General features: G+C 38.9%; 1 protein-coding gene across 4 annotated transcripts in view; it reads right to left on the bottom strand.

Moving 5' to 3' along the window:
- The window catches only part of ZDHHC13 (zinc finger DHHC-type palmitoyltransferase 13), a 49925-nt gene that overhangs the window by 13670 nt on the left and 21703 nt on the right, over positions 1-14552 (bottom strand). For all 4 annotated transcript variants that reach the window (XM_034645127.1, XM_034645128.1, XM_034645129.1 and 1 more), the window contains 5 exons: positions 13953-14017; positions 12189-12351; positions 11817-11942; positions 8217-8350; positions 4967-5067 (listed from right to left, as the gene is read on the bottom strand). In XM_034645127.1, coding sequence (XP_034501018.1) covers positions 4967-5067; positions 8217-8350; positions 11817-11942; positions 12189-12351; positions 13953-14017 — 589 coding nt within the window. The remainder of the gene's footprint in view (positions 1-4966; positions 5068-8216; positions 8351-11816; positions 11943-12188; positions 12352-13952; positions 14018-14552) is intronic.

Raw genomic sequence — 14552 nt, 5'->3', positions numbered from 1 at the left:
AATTCTCAACATTTGCTGCAACATGGACGGCACTGGAGGAGAGAATGCTAAGTGAAATAAGTCAAGCAGAGGAAGACAATTATCATATGATTCCTCTCATCTATGGAACATAAGAACTAGGAAGATCGGTAGGGGATGAAAGGGATAAAGAAAGGGGGGTAATCAGAAGGGGGAATGAAGCATGAGAGACTATGGACTATGAGAAACAAACTGAGGGCCTCAGAGGGGAGGGGGGAGGGGGAATGGGATAGACCGGTGATGGGTAGTAAGGAGGGCACGTATTGCATGGTGCACTGGGTGTTATACGCAACTAATGAATCATCGAGCTTTACATCGGAAACCGGGGATGTACGGTATGGTGACTAACATAATATAATAAAAAAACATTTAAAAAAAAAGAAATACACAAAAAAACTGCTCTCTTTGCAAAGTAATTACAAATCAAATACTATTTTGGGAAAGAAACATATTAAGGACACATTAAGATAAAGAGTATTTCAAGGGTAAATATTACCCATTTTGAAATGGTAGAAATTCTTTGTATAAAAAGTAAAATTTTGCTTTAGGGAAAGACAAATGAAGGTACCCTAAGTAATAAGCCAATACACCAGTAGTAAACCAATTCTCCTTGCCCAATTTACATCATTATTGACACAGTAACTGTATCTGCCTTCCAAGGTATTATCAAGCTGTTTTTTTTTTTTAAGGTTTTACTTATTTATTTAAGGGGAAAGAGAAAAAGTGAGTGAGCCTGGGTGGGGGTGGAGGGCAGAGGGAGAGGGAGAAGCAGACTCCCTGCTGAGCAGGGAGCCTGACACAGGGCTCAACCCCAGGACCCTGAGATCATGACCTGAGCTGAAGGCAGACACTTAGCCGACTGAGCCACCCAGGTGCCTCTCAAGCTGTCTTGTGCCAAACTTTGGAGTGGAAAAGATGGCCATAAAATAGACTCTAAACCCTTGCTCTTTAAAGTGTGGTTCATGGACCCACAGCAATGGCTTTACTTGCCTGTTAGAGCTTGTTAGAAAGGCAGAACTTCAGACCTCACCCCCGATCTGCAGAACGAGACTGGATTTTAACAAGATCCTTAGGGGATCTACGTGCACATAACAGTTCGAGAAGCACTGCTCCAACCCACAAAAACCAGCAGCAACCACATCCAGTTCAGGTAGGCAGGAGCAAACCTTGCTGGTTAAATGTATCAGTTTGTCTGCAGAGGCCCTAGCTTTAAGAAAGAGAGGATCTAGAAGAGTTACGTGAAATGGAATGCCAACAAATAAAGCTTACTTAGAATGAACTAAGAACACTGTTAATGAGCACATAAGTCAAGACCTTTAGTTAAAGAAACACATCCTGCTTTCTTCCCATAGAATCTTGACCAACACACATGACACATCCTCAAAAATACATTCAGTTGAATAATGATTCTGCACATTGAGGTGACTCAATGGCCTCCTGTCCTAACTTTCAAAACAAATCCCAAGAGAATCACCAAAGCCTCTCTCTCCAAGTAAAATGAATGCATTCTATCCCCTCACATAAAAGCCAAACGTTCCTTGCTTCCATGCCCTTGCTTTGTGTGGTCCATCAACCTCAAATGCTCCCCACTGCCCCCAACTACTTCCAGAAGCACACTGAGGATGTCCAAGCCCTAAATGCCTTCAAGACCTACATATTCTCCTTCCCCTTGGAGGTCTTTCTTGATTGCCTATGAAGAAGAATTCTTTCCCTTCCCTGAATCTAAAGATACCTGTCCTGTGGTACTTAGACCTTATACGCACCTCAGCCTCCCCAGTTAGCTTGTGACTCTGTAGTTACGAAGTCTCTCAATATGGAACTGAAGTTTGCCTTTCTGTAACTTGGACTGTTTTTCATTCCTTAGATCCTGTAGCTCTATGCTAAAGATGTACACTATAGCTGTCCTTAGATCTACTCTAAGAAGCTATTCCTCATTTGTTCAGTACATTTTTATTGAGTGTCCATTCCATACAACGCACTGGCTTCCGAATGACAGACTTTGGAACACCTGACACTGGAAGGCAGTGCTCACACCTCCGGGATAAGCAGCAGCCTTGTTCCTTATACAGCACAGTCTCCTGGTCATGTCCTGCTTACGCTCCTGTTTGTCCATGTCTCTCTTAAAATAACAGAATTCAAAACAGAGCAAATACACTTCAGGGTTGTCCTGACCAGTGCCGGGGACAGTGCGACTGCTGTTGTCCTTTCAAGGGACACTCACATCCTTGTAGTACTACTGGAGAATACAGCGGCTTCCTTGGCAGGCTCCCTACACGAGGCTTTTAGTCAAAGCTCTTAACTCTTTCACCTGATCTGAAGCTGTGTCACTCCCACGGCAACAAGCTAGAACCACAGACAGAATGTTCTGTGCGTCACCATTTCTGAGTCTTAATCTTACCTCTAAACGCATCAGTAAGGTCCTATCTTTTCCATTTGATCCTGCCTCATAAAAACTAAATACATTAATGCTGAACATATAAAAGGCACCAAAAGGAAGTGATTTTCTGAGGAACCAACCTAGAGCTTCCCCTAAAATTAATCCCAACATTCAGTCTTCCACCCAGATTTTATTCCTAAGCATAATTAATAATGAAACAGGTATTATTTAGAAAATGCCAATTACGCAATGGGGGTCAGCATTTTACAGACATCATAGCATCGTAATCTTTGCAGCCATCCCATGAACTTGGTACTGTTATCCCTCAGGGTGTTTTTTCTTTTTTTTTTTTTAATAGCAAAACTGAGACTCAGTGAAATTAAATAATGTGCCCAACGGTATGTGACGAGTAAGAAAAAGAACCAAACTCAAACTCATACTGTCTGATTCCGGTACTCTTTCCACAGAGCCCCAGACACTCTTCCCATGATGGACTGGGAGAGGGGAAGCTCCCACATGATCCAGACTTGGCAACCTGAGACAAGATTAGTCTAAATACTCAGGATGGGTCTTTAAAGGGTAGCAGCTCAGTTCATACTCAGGGCAGTTCAAACAGCATTTTTAACATTCAGCTCTCAAAACACTGATCTGACGGCGAAGTGTGCCACCTACTGACTGACATGCACTCAGCAGTAGCAGGTTCGTATGAGCGCCGGGATCGAAGGGCTTTCTGCGGTACGTGCAAGGAAAACATCCCATCCTGTCAACTCTGACATCCTAAGAATCTGTCTAGCTTTGGAAATCAGTTCTTCTGATGTAATAGCATCCTCACAAATGGTGAACTGCTTGTAATGAAGCTCTCCTGAACACTAAGTTCTATAGTCGAGGCTCTCAAACTAACGTGGAGCTACATTCTTGTTGATATTGCTTCTGCAAAGTTGAAATAATTCAATATAAAATTACCTCACTTTTTGCGCAAAAAGCAAAATGATGTGAATTGCTCAAATTTTAAAAATTCATCAAGAAACACAATTTTTAAAACCATGTTTACTCCACTGCCACATGGGTTGATAAACAAAAATATCAGCCATCCCTTAGAATCATGTCAATTATCCTAGAATTTACCCGTCTTGAGATTTCTCCAAGTGATTTTGGGTGTACATTGTGCTGTTGTTTTATACACTCATGGTTACTTATAAAGTATTTTTATATCACATTATATCATCCAAGCCTTCATTAAGCAGTGATCATAAGGCCAGTGCTTAAAAAGCTGCCCCCAAATCAGTAACCATGAGACAAAGGCTATATGTAATAACACCTTTGATAAAAGTTAAATGAACTCCATGGTATGCTGTACCCTTCATTTACATTAAAGGAATCTGAAAAATATTAGAGATAACGCTCAGAAACAAAAAGCATCATTGAAGCATAAACATGCTATGATGTAAGGACATGTATGCACTCTGAGAACTCATCTGCCTCTCTCACTGTACGTTGATTCCCATGAAAAAAAATATTTCTGAATTGAGTATTACATCTCTCCCACAAACTCTATTCTTTCTTTTCAAAAATGCCAATACCGGAAAGAAACATAATATAGAAGTTACAGGAGTATGTTTACAGGTATATTTCTATCCACCACATTCCTTCTTCCCCTACGCTATAAAGAAAGCAAGGTTATAATGGTTTCCTAGAGTCTCTGCAAGGGGAGAAAGGAACCTGGAAAGAGGCAAGAAGATAAAAATCAGACAAAATGCCTCCCTCTTAATGGGAGCTGTAAATAGCTGTAAACCAGGAAGTATGCCTTATCCCCACTTCTACGTGACTAAGGTTGGCTGACCCTCAGAGCACAACACACCCCTAAGCTGCCCTTGGCCTGAGCCCAACTGCTCAAGTGATAAACCCATTTCTTAGAGGAGGTTTTTTGTTTGAAACCATGGGCTGCCATCCATTAGTAGGCCATGAAAGAATCAAGTGGTCTGTGACCAGCATTTTTAAAAAAGGAAACAGAATAGCATAAAATAACAACATCTCAGAGTAAGGCACACATCAGGAGTATCATTTTCTGTTTCACATACATTTTGGATGGCAATGTACATGTATTTTTACTGTGGATTGAGAATCACCGCTGTAGACAGCAACACCGCGCTGACCACTGCTGAGGAGGACATGTTTCCCCGAACACCCCTCCCATACAGGCCATCTCGGTACCCAGAAGATTAATCACCTCTAACTGCCGACCAAGTTAAAAGAACCATCTGACCTTGAAGAGAGTATCTCAAGGCAATACAACAAATTTTTATGGCCCGAGTAAAATAATAATTCATTCTACTGCTTCTTTCCTGTGAGTAATAAATACTAGACCCCTACCGCTTCCATGGCGTACTCTGAGATTATTTCCAGAATTGAGAAGATTTTCAACACTAAACATCGTCAACCAGAATAATTAAAATGAATACAAACAGGAGTTGCATTTCCTGGATCTCTTGTAATATCCAAATTTCTAACACTGGCATTACACTGTTTAAACGCAAAATGAGATACACGTTTAAATTTCAGCTTGAAGGATATGAGGAAAGAATACGATGAACCAAGTCACAAATATCCAAAAAATGGAACTTAGCAGGAAGACCGTTGGTAAGTATACGAGGCTCCTATACCCGACCAAGAACCTAAAAGAAAAAAGGATAAACATATGGTATTAGTGAAAACAAGTACGGTCCATGTTAGTTTTAGTTCCAAGTCCCCTTAAATTATAACAGTAATAATAACAATCCCCTTAAGTAATGACAGCAGCAATGGCTTTCAGTACCGAGTGTTTCCTGTGTGCCACTTTGCACATGGTAACCGAGAGTTCGTCACCACCTCGCCCCATATTACACGAGAAAAGTAAAGCACTCAGAGATACACGTTCCAGTTCTTATAACTAACTTCTACGTAATTTCATTCCCCATAACTTTCTATTTGCAATGAATCTTTATTTCTGTTGAGACGTAGCACATGTGTATTTCTCTTTTTGGCATACCATATTTTCAAATATTCCAAAATGCAAAAATTGTAAATACTTGGGAGATTCACCTTCACATTTAACATGCTTCCTTCTGGAAGCCAGCAGCATATTTTTAAAAACAAAACAGATGCACACAACCTTTAGCAGTTTCATCCCACAACCAGCTCAAGAAGCAGACAGGTGACATAAAAAGATCTATAAAGGCTCAAAGTGGCACTATTCGTCAGAACGCTAACCCTCTCGCTTGGATAACAAGCAAAGTAGAAGGCTACATATCACTTACTCAAATGTTACTATTGGAGTTTCAAAAGGAAAAAATCTGTCTTTCATGTTAAATACTCAATATAGTAAATTCATGCATGAATAGAGTTTACCTGGATCTGTTTTAAAATTTACGCCAGGAAAAAACCATGGTTGACGGGTAGGAAAAGGATTTTTTAAAAGCTATCAAGATCATAAGCATAATTAGGATAAAATATTTCAGAAAAACTAAAGATCCCAAACTTCAGGCACAAAAAAATGCTGCCAGAGCAGGCAAAATGGAGCCCAGGTAACCTCCACAGCATGACCTGTCTGAGATTTTGCAGCACAAATGTGTCTGACCTAATTAAGCAGTGCAGTGAACTACCTAATTTGTAAGCGTCTGCTACCATGACCTGTCTACTTCTAACACGCATCACACAGCAGCCTGGATCAATAAGCAACTGCCCCTGGAGCCTAAATAACACTAGAAGTTTGCAGCCGCCTAGCTCCATGAAACTGGTCTCTACAGAAGGGTATGAGAGAAATAAAAGCAGTACGGATAAGGCTGCTATATGCATTTGTCTCCCATTTGAATTGTGTCCATATGCCAAGCCTACCACATGAAGCCCTTGACTCCCTGTCGGCAAAAACAAAAGTTTCGTATAATTTTTGTATAATGTTGGTTTCTACTAAAACAAACATAATCTCAAATGCTCCTATCCTAGGTGGTAGATACTGCCAGCCCTTGTTTTCTCTCTGAAAAAGCAAAAACAAAAACCCCGAAGTGATGATTGAGATTCCTGATGATTTGGCTTAAAATTTCTTTGGCAACTGAGTCAATCTAATTAGTGGAAAATGAATAAATATGTCTAAGTTACAATTTTTCTGAATAGCAGACAATTTTAGGCATTTTGTTATTTTTGGGAAATGTAAGTTTTTGCTTTACATTTATATTCCAATTCATTTCCAACCAACCGTCCTGCTCTTGAGTGACCAAGAGGTAAGATTCCTCTAATACTTTTTTTTTTTCTTACGATTTAAGCAGCTCAATGCTTATTCCAGAAAATGCTGGCAAGCAAAAAAAGAGCATAGGAATACTCAGTGTCACACCCTGAAGAGAGCAATACTGTATTTCCTTCTAGGTCCTTTTCTATGGATCATCGTCATTACATTTTTCTTTCATTCAATAAATGAAAATATTGAATAGGAGAAACAAGTTTCCTGCTTATATGGGCTTTAACACCCAAGGAAATGGTGATTAAGTGCTCTGAAGGAAATCACACAGGGTGATGCAGAGAGTTAGGGACAGCCTAAGGAGGTAACACTGGACCTGAGGCCTGAATGGTTAGGTCTCCTGCCATACGATAACATGGTATTGGAACACTTCAGACAAAGACATAAGCAAGAGCCAAGGCCCTGGGGTGGGGAGCATGAGCTCAATGTGTTCTAGAAACAGAAAGAAGGTAGAAGAACAGAGAAGGGAAGAGAGGAAAGAGATGAAATCAGAAGGGAGATCAAATCACATGACACCTCACAGGCAAGGAATTTGGATTTTATTTTGAAGACACAGAAAAGGAACCGGAGGGCTTTAAGCAGGGAGAAAAGACAGAAATTAATTTATTTGCATTTTTAAAAGACCGCACTGATTGCTAAGTGGGGATGAACGACAAAGGGGTAAGAGCTGAAGTCAGGAGACCAGTTAGGAACCTCGGTCTAGGGTGCCAGCTACGGAGATGGGAGATGGGAGAGAGCAGAATGACTGGACAAAGAGCAGGAAGGACTTGGTGATGAGGTGGACGTGGGAAGGGAAGAATCAAAGATGAAAGTAATCCAAGGATGACACTCATTATTCACACAGGGAACTGGATGCCATTTTACTGAAAAAGGGAAGCGAGAAGAGATCAGGGTGTGGTATGATTAGTGAGTACTGTGTGTCAGCCATGGTTCTAACCTCTGTATATGCATTTACCATGAAACAGGCATTGTCACAATTATTATCCTCATTTAATAGATGAACAAAGTGAGGCACAGAGAGGTAAAGCAACTTGTTCAAGGTCAGACTGCTGTGTGGTAAAGCCTGACTTGAACCCAGGCAACCTGACACTTAACCATGACTACATATAATCATGTATAATATTTTCCTAAAAATAGAACCATACCACAGCTATTTTACAATTTCCTACAATTTAATTAGGTTGTTTCAACTATAAAGCACTAACAGCAAAAATAATGAGCTTAAAATGAGTTTAGATTAAGGAAAAAACAAAATTTCTGAAAAATGGGCACAAATGCTTCAGGATACAACACAGTTACAAAAATCTTCTCATTAATTTACCAAAATCAACAATTCAAAAAGTGAGCTAATTCAAATTACTGGGTTGACGAATTTGCTTTTAGCTAAATCATATGCTACCAAAGCCCTTCCCTCCCGCCACTCCTGAAGAAGTTTCTATGTGGTAAGTAACATTCATAGCTCAATAAAAACCTATGATTCCAGCTAATCAACAATAGAAATAAGCAATCAAATGGCAATGCAATTACCAGCCTTGCAAAGACTAATATACACACCTTGGAAGCAAAGATGTCAGAAAAAACAATGTTAATAGAAGGCATCCTTTTAAAAGCCAAGAATCTGAATTGAAGTCCAGTATGTATCCAACAGCCCACATGGTAATCACAGAAAGCATCAGCAGCAGGAAGAGCTATTAAGAGATTGAGAATTTTAGAACCTTATTGATTTTATGTCCTAAGTTTCTAACAATGATTACTACGACAAAAGAACTACTTCCTAAATATATAACAATTAATACAACAGCAGAATACAGTTTTTTCTTTGAAATTGGTGATTGATAAATTTGAAGTCTGAGAAATCACAAATCTTGGAAACAAACTTTTAAAAGCCTTAGATTTTATAAAATATTGCTTAAACATGTTTCCTTTTGCTTTCTTCCCCTCCAAGGAATGGTGGTCTTTTAGAAAAGGGATAATGAGAGCTGACATTTTAAAAAATAATTTCTTTCAAACAGTAACTATAGGTCAGAAAGCATAAGGCAAAACAAAGGAACCACACAAAAATCAATACACCCAAGACTCAATGAGGAGAGTATAGTAGTTCCAGCCTGGACACCAGATGGTGCCATCCCCTAATAAAGAAGGTCAGAGGGGACAAGTCTGCGGAAAAGATGACAGTTTAGGGCATGTGGAATTTCAGATGCCTATGGGCATCTAGGAGATACCCAAGAGGCAGTCAGAAAAAGCAGGTCTACCACCCAGGAGAAAATTCTGTACTCTTCAGTAGATAGACTGGAAAGCCATGAATGAGCAACATCCCAAAGACTGTGTGCAGGTGGAAAGGGGCAGAATCTCGGCCAACACAAACAATTAAGGGGAAAAAAGCTAAGTCGTCAAAGGTAACCAAGAAAGAGTGACCGGTGTGACCAGAAAGGCAGGATGAGAACCAAGAGAGAGGTCCCAGTGAAGCCAGAGAAGAGAGTTTCAAGAACAGAGTAGTTCTCAGTTGTCAAATGTCACACAGAGGCCAAAGACTGAAATAAATCCTCAGGATGCTAATCATTCAGGTTTATTCTGGCAAAATTAAGAATGAAGTGTCTATGAACCAACAGTGTGACTGTCTGCACTGACACCGGGCGCCACACTGCTGCAATGCAGTCCCTTAACTGCAATATACGTCACCTCGGAAGCCAGCAGGGCTTTTGTAACAGCAAAGGGAGAAAATACATTCTGCCCTATTTTCTTCGATTTTTACTTCTTTAAGTATTCTGAGGATGAATACTTTCAAATGCTATCAAATCTTTAAAATCCTAAATCTAATTTGCATGGCAATATAAAATTAGCAAGTTCAGGTTTTTAAAAGGTAGTATACTTAGAATCTACAAGCAACATAATCTCAGGACAGAAATAAGAATTAAATGTGGATCTCAAATTTTAACCCCAGACATTAACACTCATAGATGAGCCATAGTATTTATTCACTCAATAAATATTCCAGTGCATACTGTATGCTGGGCACTGTTCTAGGTACTTGGGACACATCATGATTTAAGGTCTTTCTCTCATGGAGCTTAAATTCTAGCAGAAGATGACAGATAAATGTACTAAGTGACTTAATAGTATATAAATAGCTGGATCATACAGAGCCTTATAAGTCACTGTAAGGACTCTGGCTTTTATTCATAGGATGAATATCATAGGATGAATGAGCAGATGAATGACAGGACCTGCCCTACATTTCAAAAGATTCATCTGGCTGCTCTGTTGAGAATGGACTAGAGGTGAGTGGGGGCAAGGAGATGTCAGACAACTGCAGTAATCTGCATGAAAGATAATGGTGGCTGGACCAAAATGTCATTGCTGGAACAGTGAGAAGGGGTCAGACTCTGGATATATACTGAGGGCAGAATGTTTTCCTAATGGACGGGATGCGTGGTGTGACAGAGAAAAGGCAAAAATGGCTGGGAAGCTGGAGTTGCCACCTACTGAGAAGGGAAAGGCGGTGGATGGAATAGTTGGGGAGGAGTAGAGCAAAGATCAGGAATTCAGATTTGGATATGTTATGCTGGAGATGCCTATCAGACACTGAACTGGGTAAGTCAAGTAGGTAATTGGATATATGAGTCTGGAAAGATCTGAACTAGAGATAACTTTAGAAGCTGTCAACATATACATGGCATTTAAGGCCATGGAAGTGCACTGGGGTGCCTGGGTGTCTCAGTTGGTTAAGGGTTTACCTCTGGCTCACGTCATGATCCCAGGGTCCTGGGATTGAGTCCCACATCGGGCTCCCTGCTCAGTGGGGAGTCTGCTTCTCCCTCTCCCTTGGCCCCTCCCCCTATTCATGCTCTTTCTCTCCCTCTCTCAAATATATAAATAAAACCTTTTAAAAAAAAAAGAATAAAGCCATGGAAGTATATGAAATCACCAAGGGAATGAATGGATTAAAAAAGAGGTCCAAGAACAAAATCCTGGGGCACCCTACCAATATGGGGTAGGAGACAAGCAGAGAAACTGGCATAGGATACCGAGGAATGACAGTTACTTCCTCCTCTCTCCCTCCATACATCTAAATGCAAAATAGGTGCAGCATTTGTGATGACCCTCTNGCTTGTGTTCCCTCTCTCGCTGGCTATCTCTATCTCTGTTGAATAAATAAATAAAATCTTAAAAAAAAAATAAAAATAAAAATAAAAATAAAAAAATAAAAAAGAGGTCCAAGAACAAAATCCTGGGGCACCCTACCAATATGGGGTAGGAGACAAGCAGAGAAACTGGCATAGGATACCGAGGAATGACAGTTACTTCCTCCTCTCTCCCTCCATACATCTAAATGCAAAATAGGTGCAGCATTTGTGATGACCCTCTGCATAGAAACCTGGTGTCTATGAATTTAGAATTGTTCTGAGGATATAATTACTACTCATTATTAGATAAGATGATGCCACCTGTCATATTTGGAAACACTAAAAATAGTAGAATCAACCCAATACCTCATTTTAACAATTTGAATTATATTCACTAATATGACTTAGATTTTTGGGGCTATTTACAAGAACAAGCTGAACTTCCTAACTTTCTCTGTCAATTCACTTTTAAGTTTAGGAGAACATCACTCAGAAGAACTGCCAAGTTAAAGAGTAAACTTGGGGTACATCCCTTGAAATTCCAGATGTTTTAATTTTGTGAAGAGCCATCACATGCTTCAAGTCGGCAACACTTATTTTTAAAGTCTAACTCCTCCATGGTGAATGTCCCTATTTTCCTCTTGAAAAAAATTTCAATAAAAACAAGTTAAGAAAATCTATAAATTTCCTCACAACAAGGTATTTTCCTTTGGCTTTTTAAAGAATCCAAACCAGCTATTTTCAAATCATTCATTAAATAAATGTGCAAGTATGCTATGACATTCACAAGATAACATGTAGCTTTAGAGCCATCTAGCTGAGGACCAATAGTAAATTGCTAATGAAAGTGGCAAATTTCCAACTCAAGGACTATGGGATGCGTGGGAAAGATGCAATTAGCAGATGTAATGCAGCACTAAGCCAATTTCCTGGTTTCACCCTGGTTTCCTCCCTGATTTGCTTTAAAAAACAAACACAAATGAATAAAACAGTTCTTATGGCCCACAGAACAGGACCAATATGAAAATACCTCGCATTTCTGCAGCCACCTCCAAAGTCTGAAGTTCTTGTTGGCTCTCATTTTGGCTTCTGTTTTTAGCATGTGAATAATGAGGCGATTTTTGTTTTGTAGAGCCATATCAAGCGGTGTTTCACCCTTAAAAGAGAGGGAGAGAGAGAGAAAATTCAATTATATTTTCTAAAGAGTGTGGGTGCTAAACATTTTATAAGAAATCAGCAGAATCATAGACTCAAATGTATTCATTCTGAGTAGCCAGCTACTGTTGATGGTTATTTATCTTGTGGTTAGCTGAAAATATATGTATAGCTTATGTTTATGTTGATATACTAATTTTCTAACTGAAGACATAATAAACTAAGGGAGATAAATACCTGGTCATACCTTAACATTTCGGATATCCAGGCTAGAACCAGCTTCCAAAAGTTTATCGACTGCATTAACATTTCCTGCTGCAACTGCCCAGTGGAGTGGAGTGTTTTGGTGTATTTTATCAACCATATTGAGAGAAGGATTAAACTTTAAAAGAAATCCAGTTGGTTCTGGCCTGTCTCAAAACAAAATACCCAGGAGTATTAGAGAGATGAATGATTTCAAGGGTAAATGCAAAATAATGAATCTAAGGTATAAACTGACCAATCTGTTAAGTATTCTGAAAACCAAGAAACTTCTTCGTGCAGAGTTCTGCTCCAGGGGCTAATAGGAGAGATGCATCCCCAAAAAAGACATCTATTAAGGGACAGTCTGCTATACAGATAATATAATCTCAACGTCAATACAGTGGAATAACTGCTTTTGTTTTTTAAACTTTTACTTTCAGTTGTTGTTCTATAGGTTAACATTTTTTTTTTATTGTGAATTTAACTTTGGCCAATGCTATGTTATTCACCTAATTAAAAACTGAATGTACAACATTATTTTTTTTTTATTTAAAATTTTTTTTATTTATTCGACAGAGATAGAGACAGCCAGCGAGAGAGGGAACACAAGCAGGGGGAGTGGGAGAGGAAGAAGCAGGCTCATAGCAGAGGAGCCTGATGTGGGGCTCAATCCCACAACGCTAGGATCACGCCCTGAGCCGAAGGCAGACACTTAACCGCTGTGCCACCCAGGCGCCCCTACAACATTGTTTTTGAGGAGATAAACCAAAAGCTGACTTTCCATGTTCCCTTTAACCAATTATTAAATAAAGCAGGTATAAATAATGTCTAAATACTTATTTATCTTAGAAACCTATGATCTAGAAGCCAGAATTCAATATTTTTACTTTTCCATCAATACCTTCCCTTCCTTCACGACTACTCAAGAGATTCTTTTAAAAAAGCAGTATTCTACTTATTCTATCAACATCTTTAAACAGTATTATCTCACTTCAGAGCTATCAGCAAAAACGATGAAATGCTTTTTAACAAAATTCAACCCCCAGCCCCAGCCCTCCAGGAACAAAAAAGAAATGGCATCACAACTAACTCAGTTCCTAGGAGAGAGGTCTTAAGTAAAAGCAGAATGAGAAATTAAGTATAACAATGGAAACAAATTCATAAAAGTAAAACTGTAGCAAGTATTTGGACAGAAAGAATACCAGAAGTTGGACTGTATGGTGGTCATTAATCACATATGTTCATAGAAAAACTTAAAAATGTAAATACTTGATATAAACATATCAACGGACTATATTCAAAGATCAGTTACAATTAATATTTTCAGAGCCATCAACAATCTCAGAGAACCTCAAAATGTACTGTTTTCTGAACAGATTTTACCACCTAGATTTCAAATTATGAGAACGTTTAAACTTGTAGCCATTTTTTAAAAAATGCAAACTGAGAAATATAAGTCACGTTAATAAGTATACGCTATGGAATCTCCACCTGTTCGGAAAGGAAACTTTTTTCTTATTTGTAGCTTTCAAACTTTTCCCCAAAGCTATCAGGAAAAAGAAAATTTATTTCAGTGGTGCCTTTCTAACCACAACTACATTAAAAGTTCCCATCAGTCACAGGGTGGAAAATCTTACTTTCTTCTTCAGAAGGTAGTATCATCTCAACATAGACTAAGATACTTAAAACTATATACACAGAAATTAGAACCAAGAATCAAAATAAGACAATTCAGTCTTATTCAGTCAATTCGGTTAAATGTACTTACCCAAGTACTTTGTGAGCTGATAACATGAGAGGTGTCTGCCCATTTAAATCTGTCATATTCACACTCTGTTCAAAAAGAAGAGTCAGACTTACTGTAAACACAGTCAAAATTCTCTCTTCTCTAATGGAAGTAGCTCTCTGATACACTCAACATTACCACTGTGTCTACAAGAAGGGTTCAAATATCATTTGAACAAAACAATGTTCTGCTTCACATCCACAGGGTAAAAATCCATTGATCTCTACAAACTATTCTTAATGGGAAAATCTGAATATATGGTTTCAAGTGTACGATGTGAATGGAAGAGAGCTAAGGGAAGGGGAAGAATACTGATAATTGCCATCAAATATAAGAGATGACAGAGACCTTAGGAGTCATCTAGTTTACACCTTAACTGACACAGTAATTCTAACTATCGTGTCTTACACACGGCACCGAGTCTTTATGTAAACACACTTCAAGCAACAGCGACATGGCCATCTTTTCTGAGGCAACTCACCATATTTTTGGACTTAGGTTTCAAAGAGTAAAACGTGAAAAATTCTTTTCTATTTTCTAGAATATAGAAGGAAAAAAAGGAAACCCTATCTCCACAAGGAT

This window comes from Ailuropoda melanoleuca, chromosome 16 (assembly GCF_002007445.2).
Source record: "Ailuropoda melanoleuca isolate Jingjing chromosome 16, ASM200744v2, whole genome shotgun sequence".
Taxonomy (NCBI): domain Eukaryota; kingdom Metazoa; phylum Chordata; class Mammalia; order Carnivora; family Ursidae; genus Ailuropoda; species Ailuropoda melanoleuca.
This window is presented reverse-complemented; position numbering and strand designations above follow the sequence as displayed.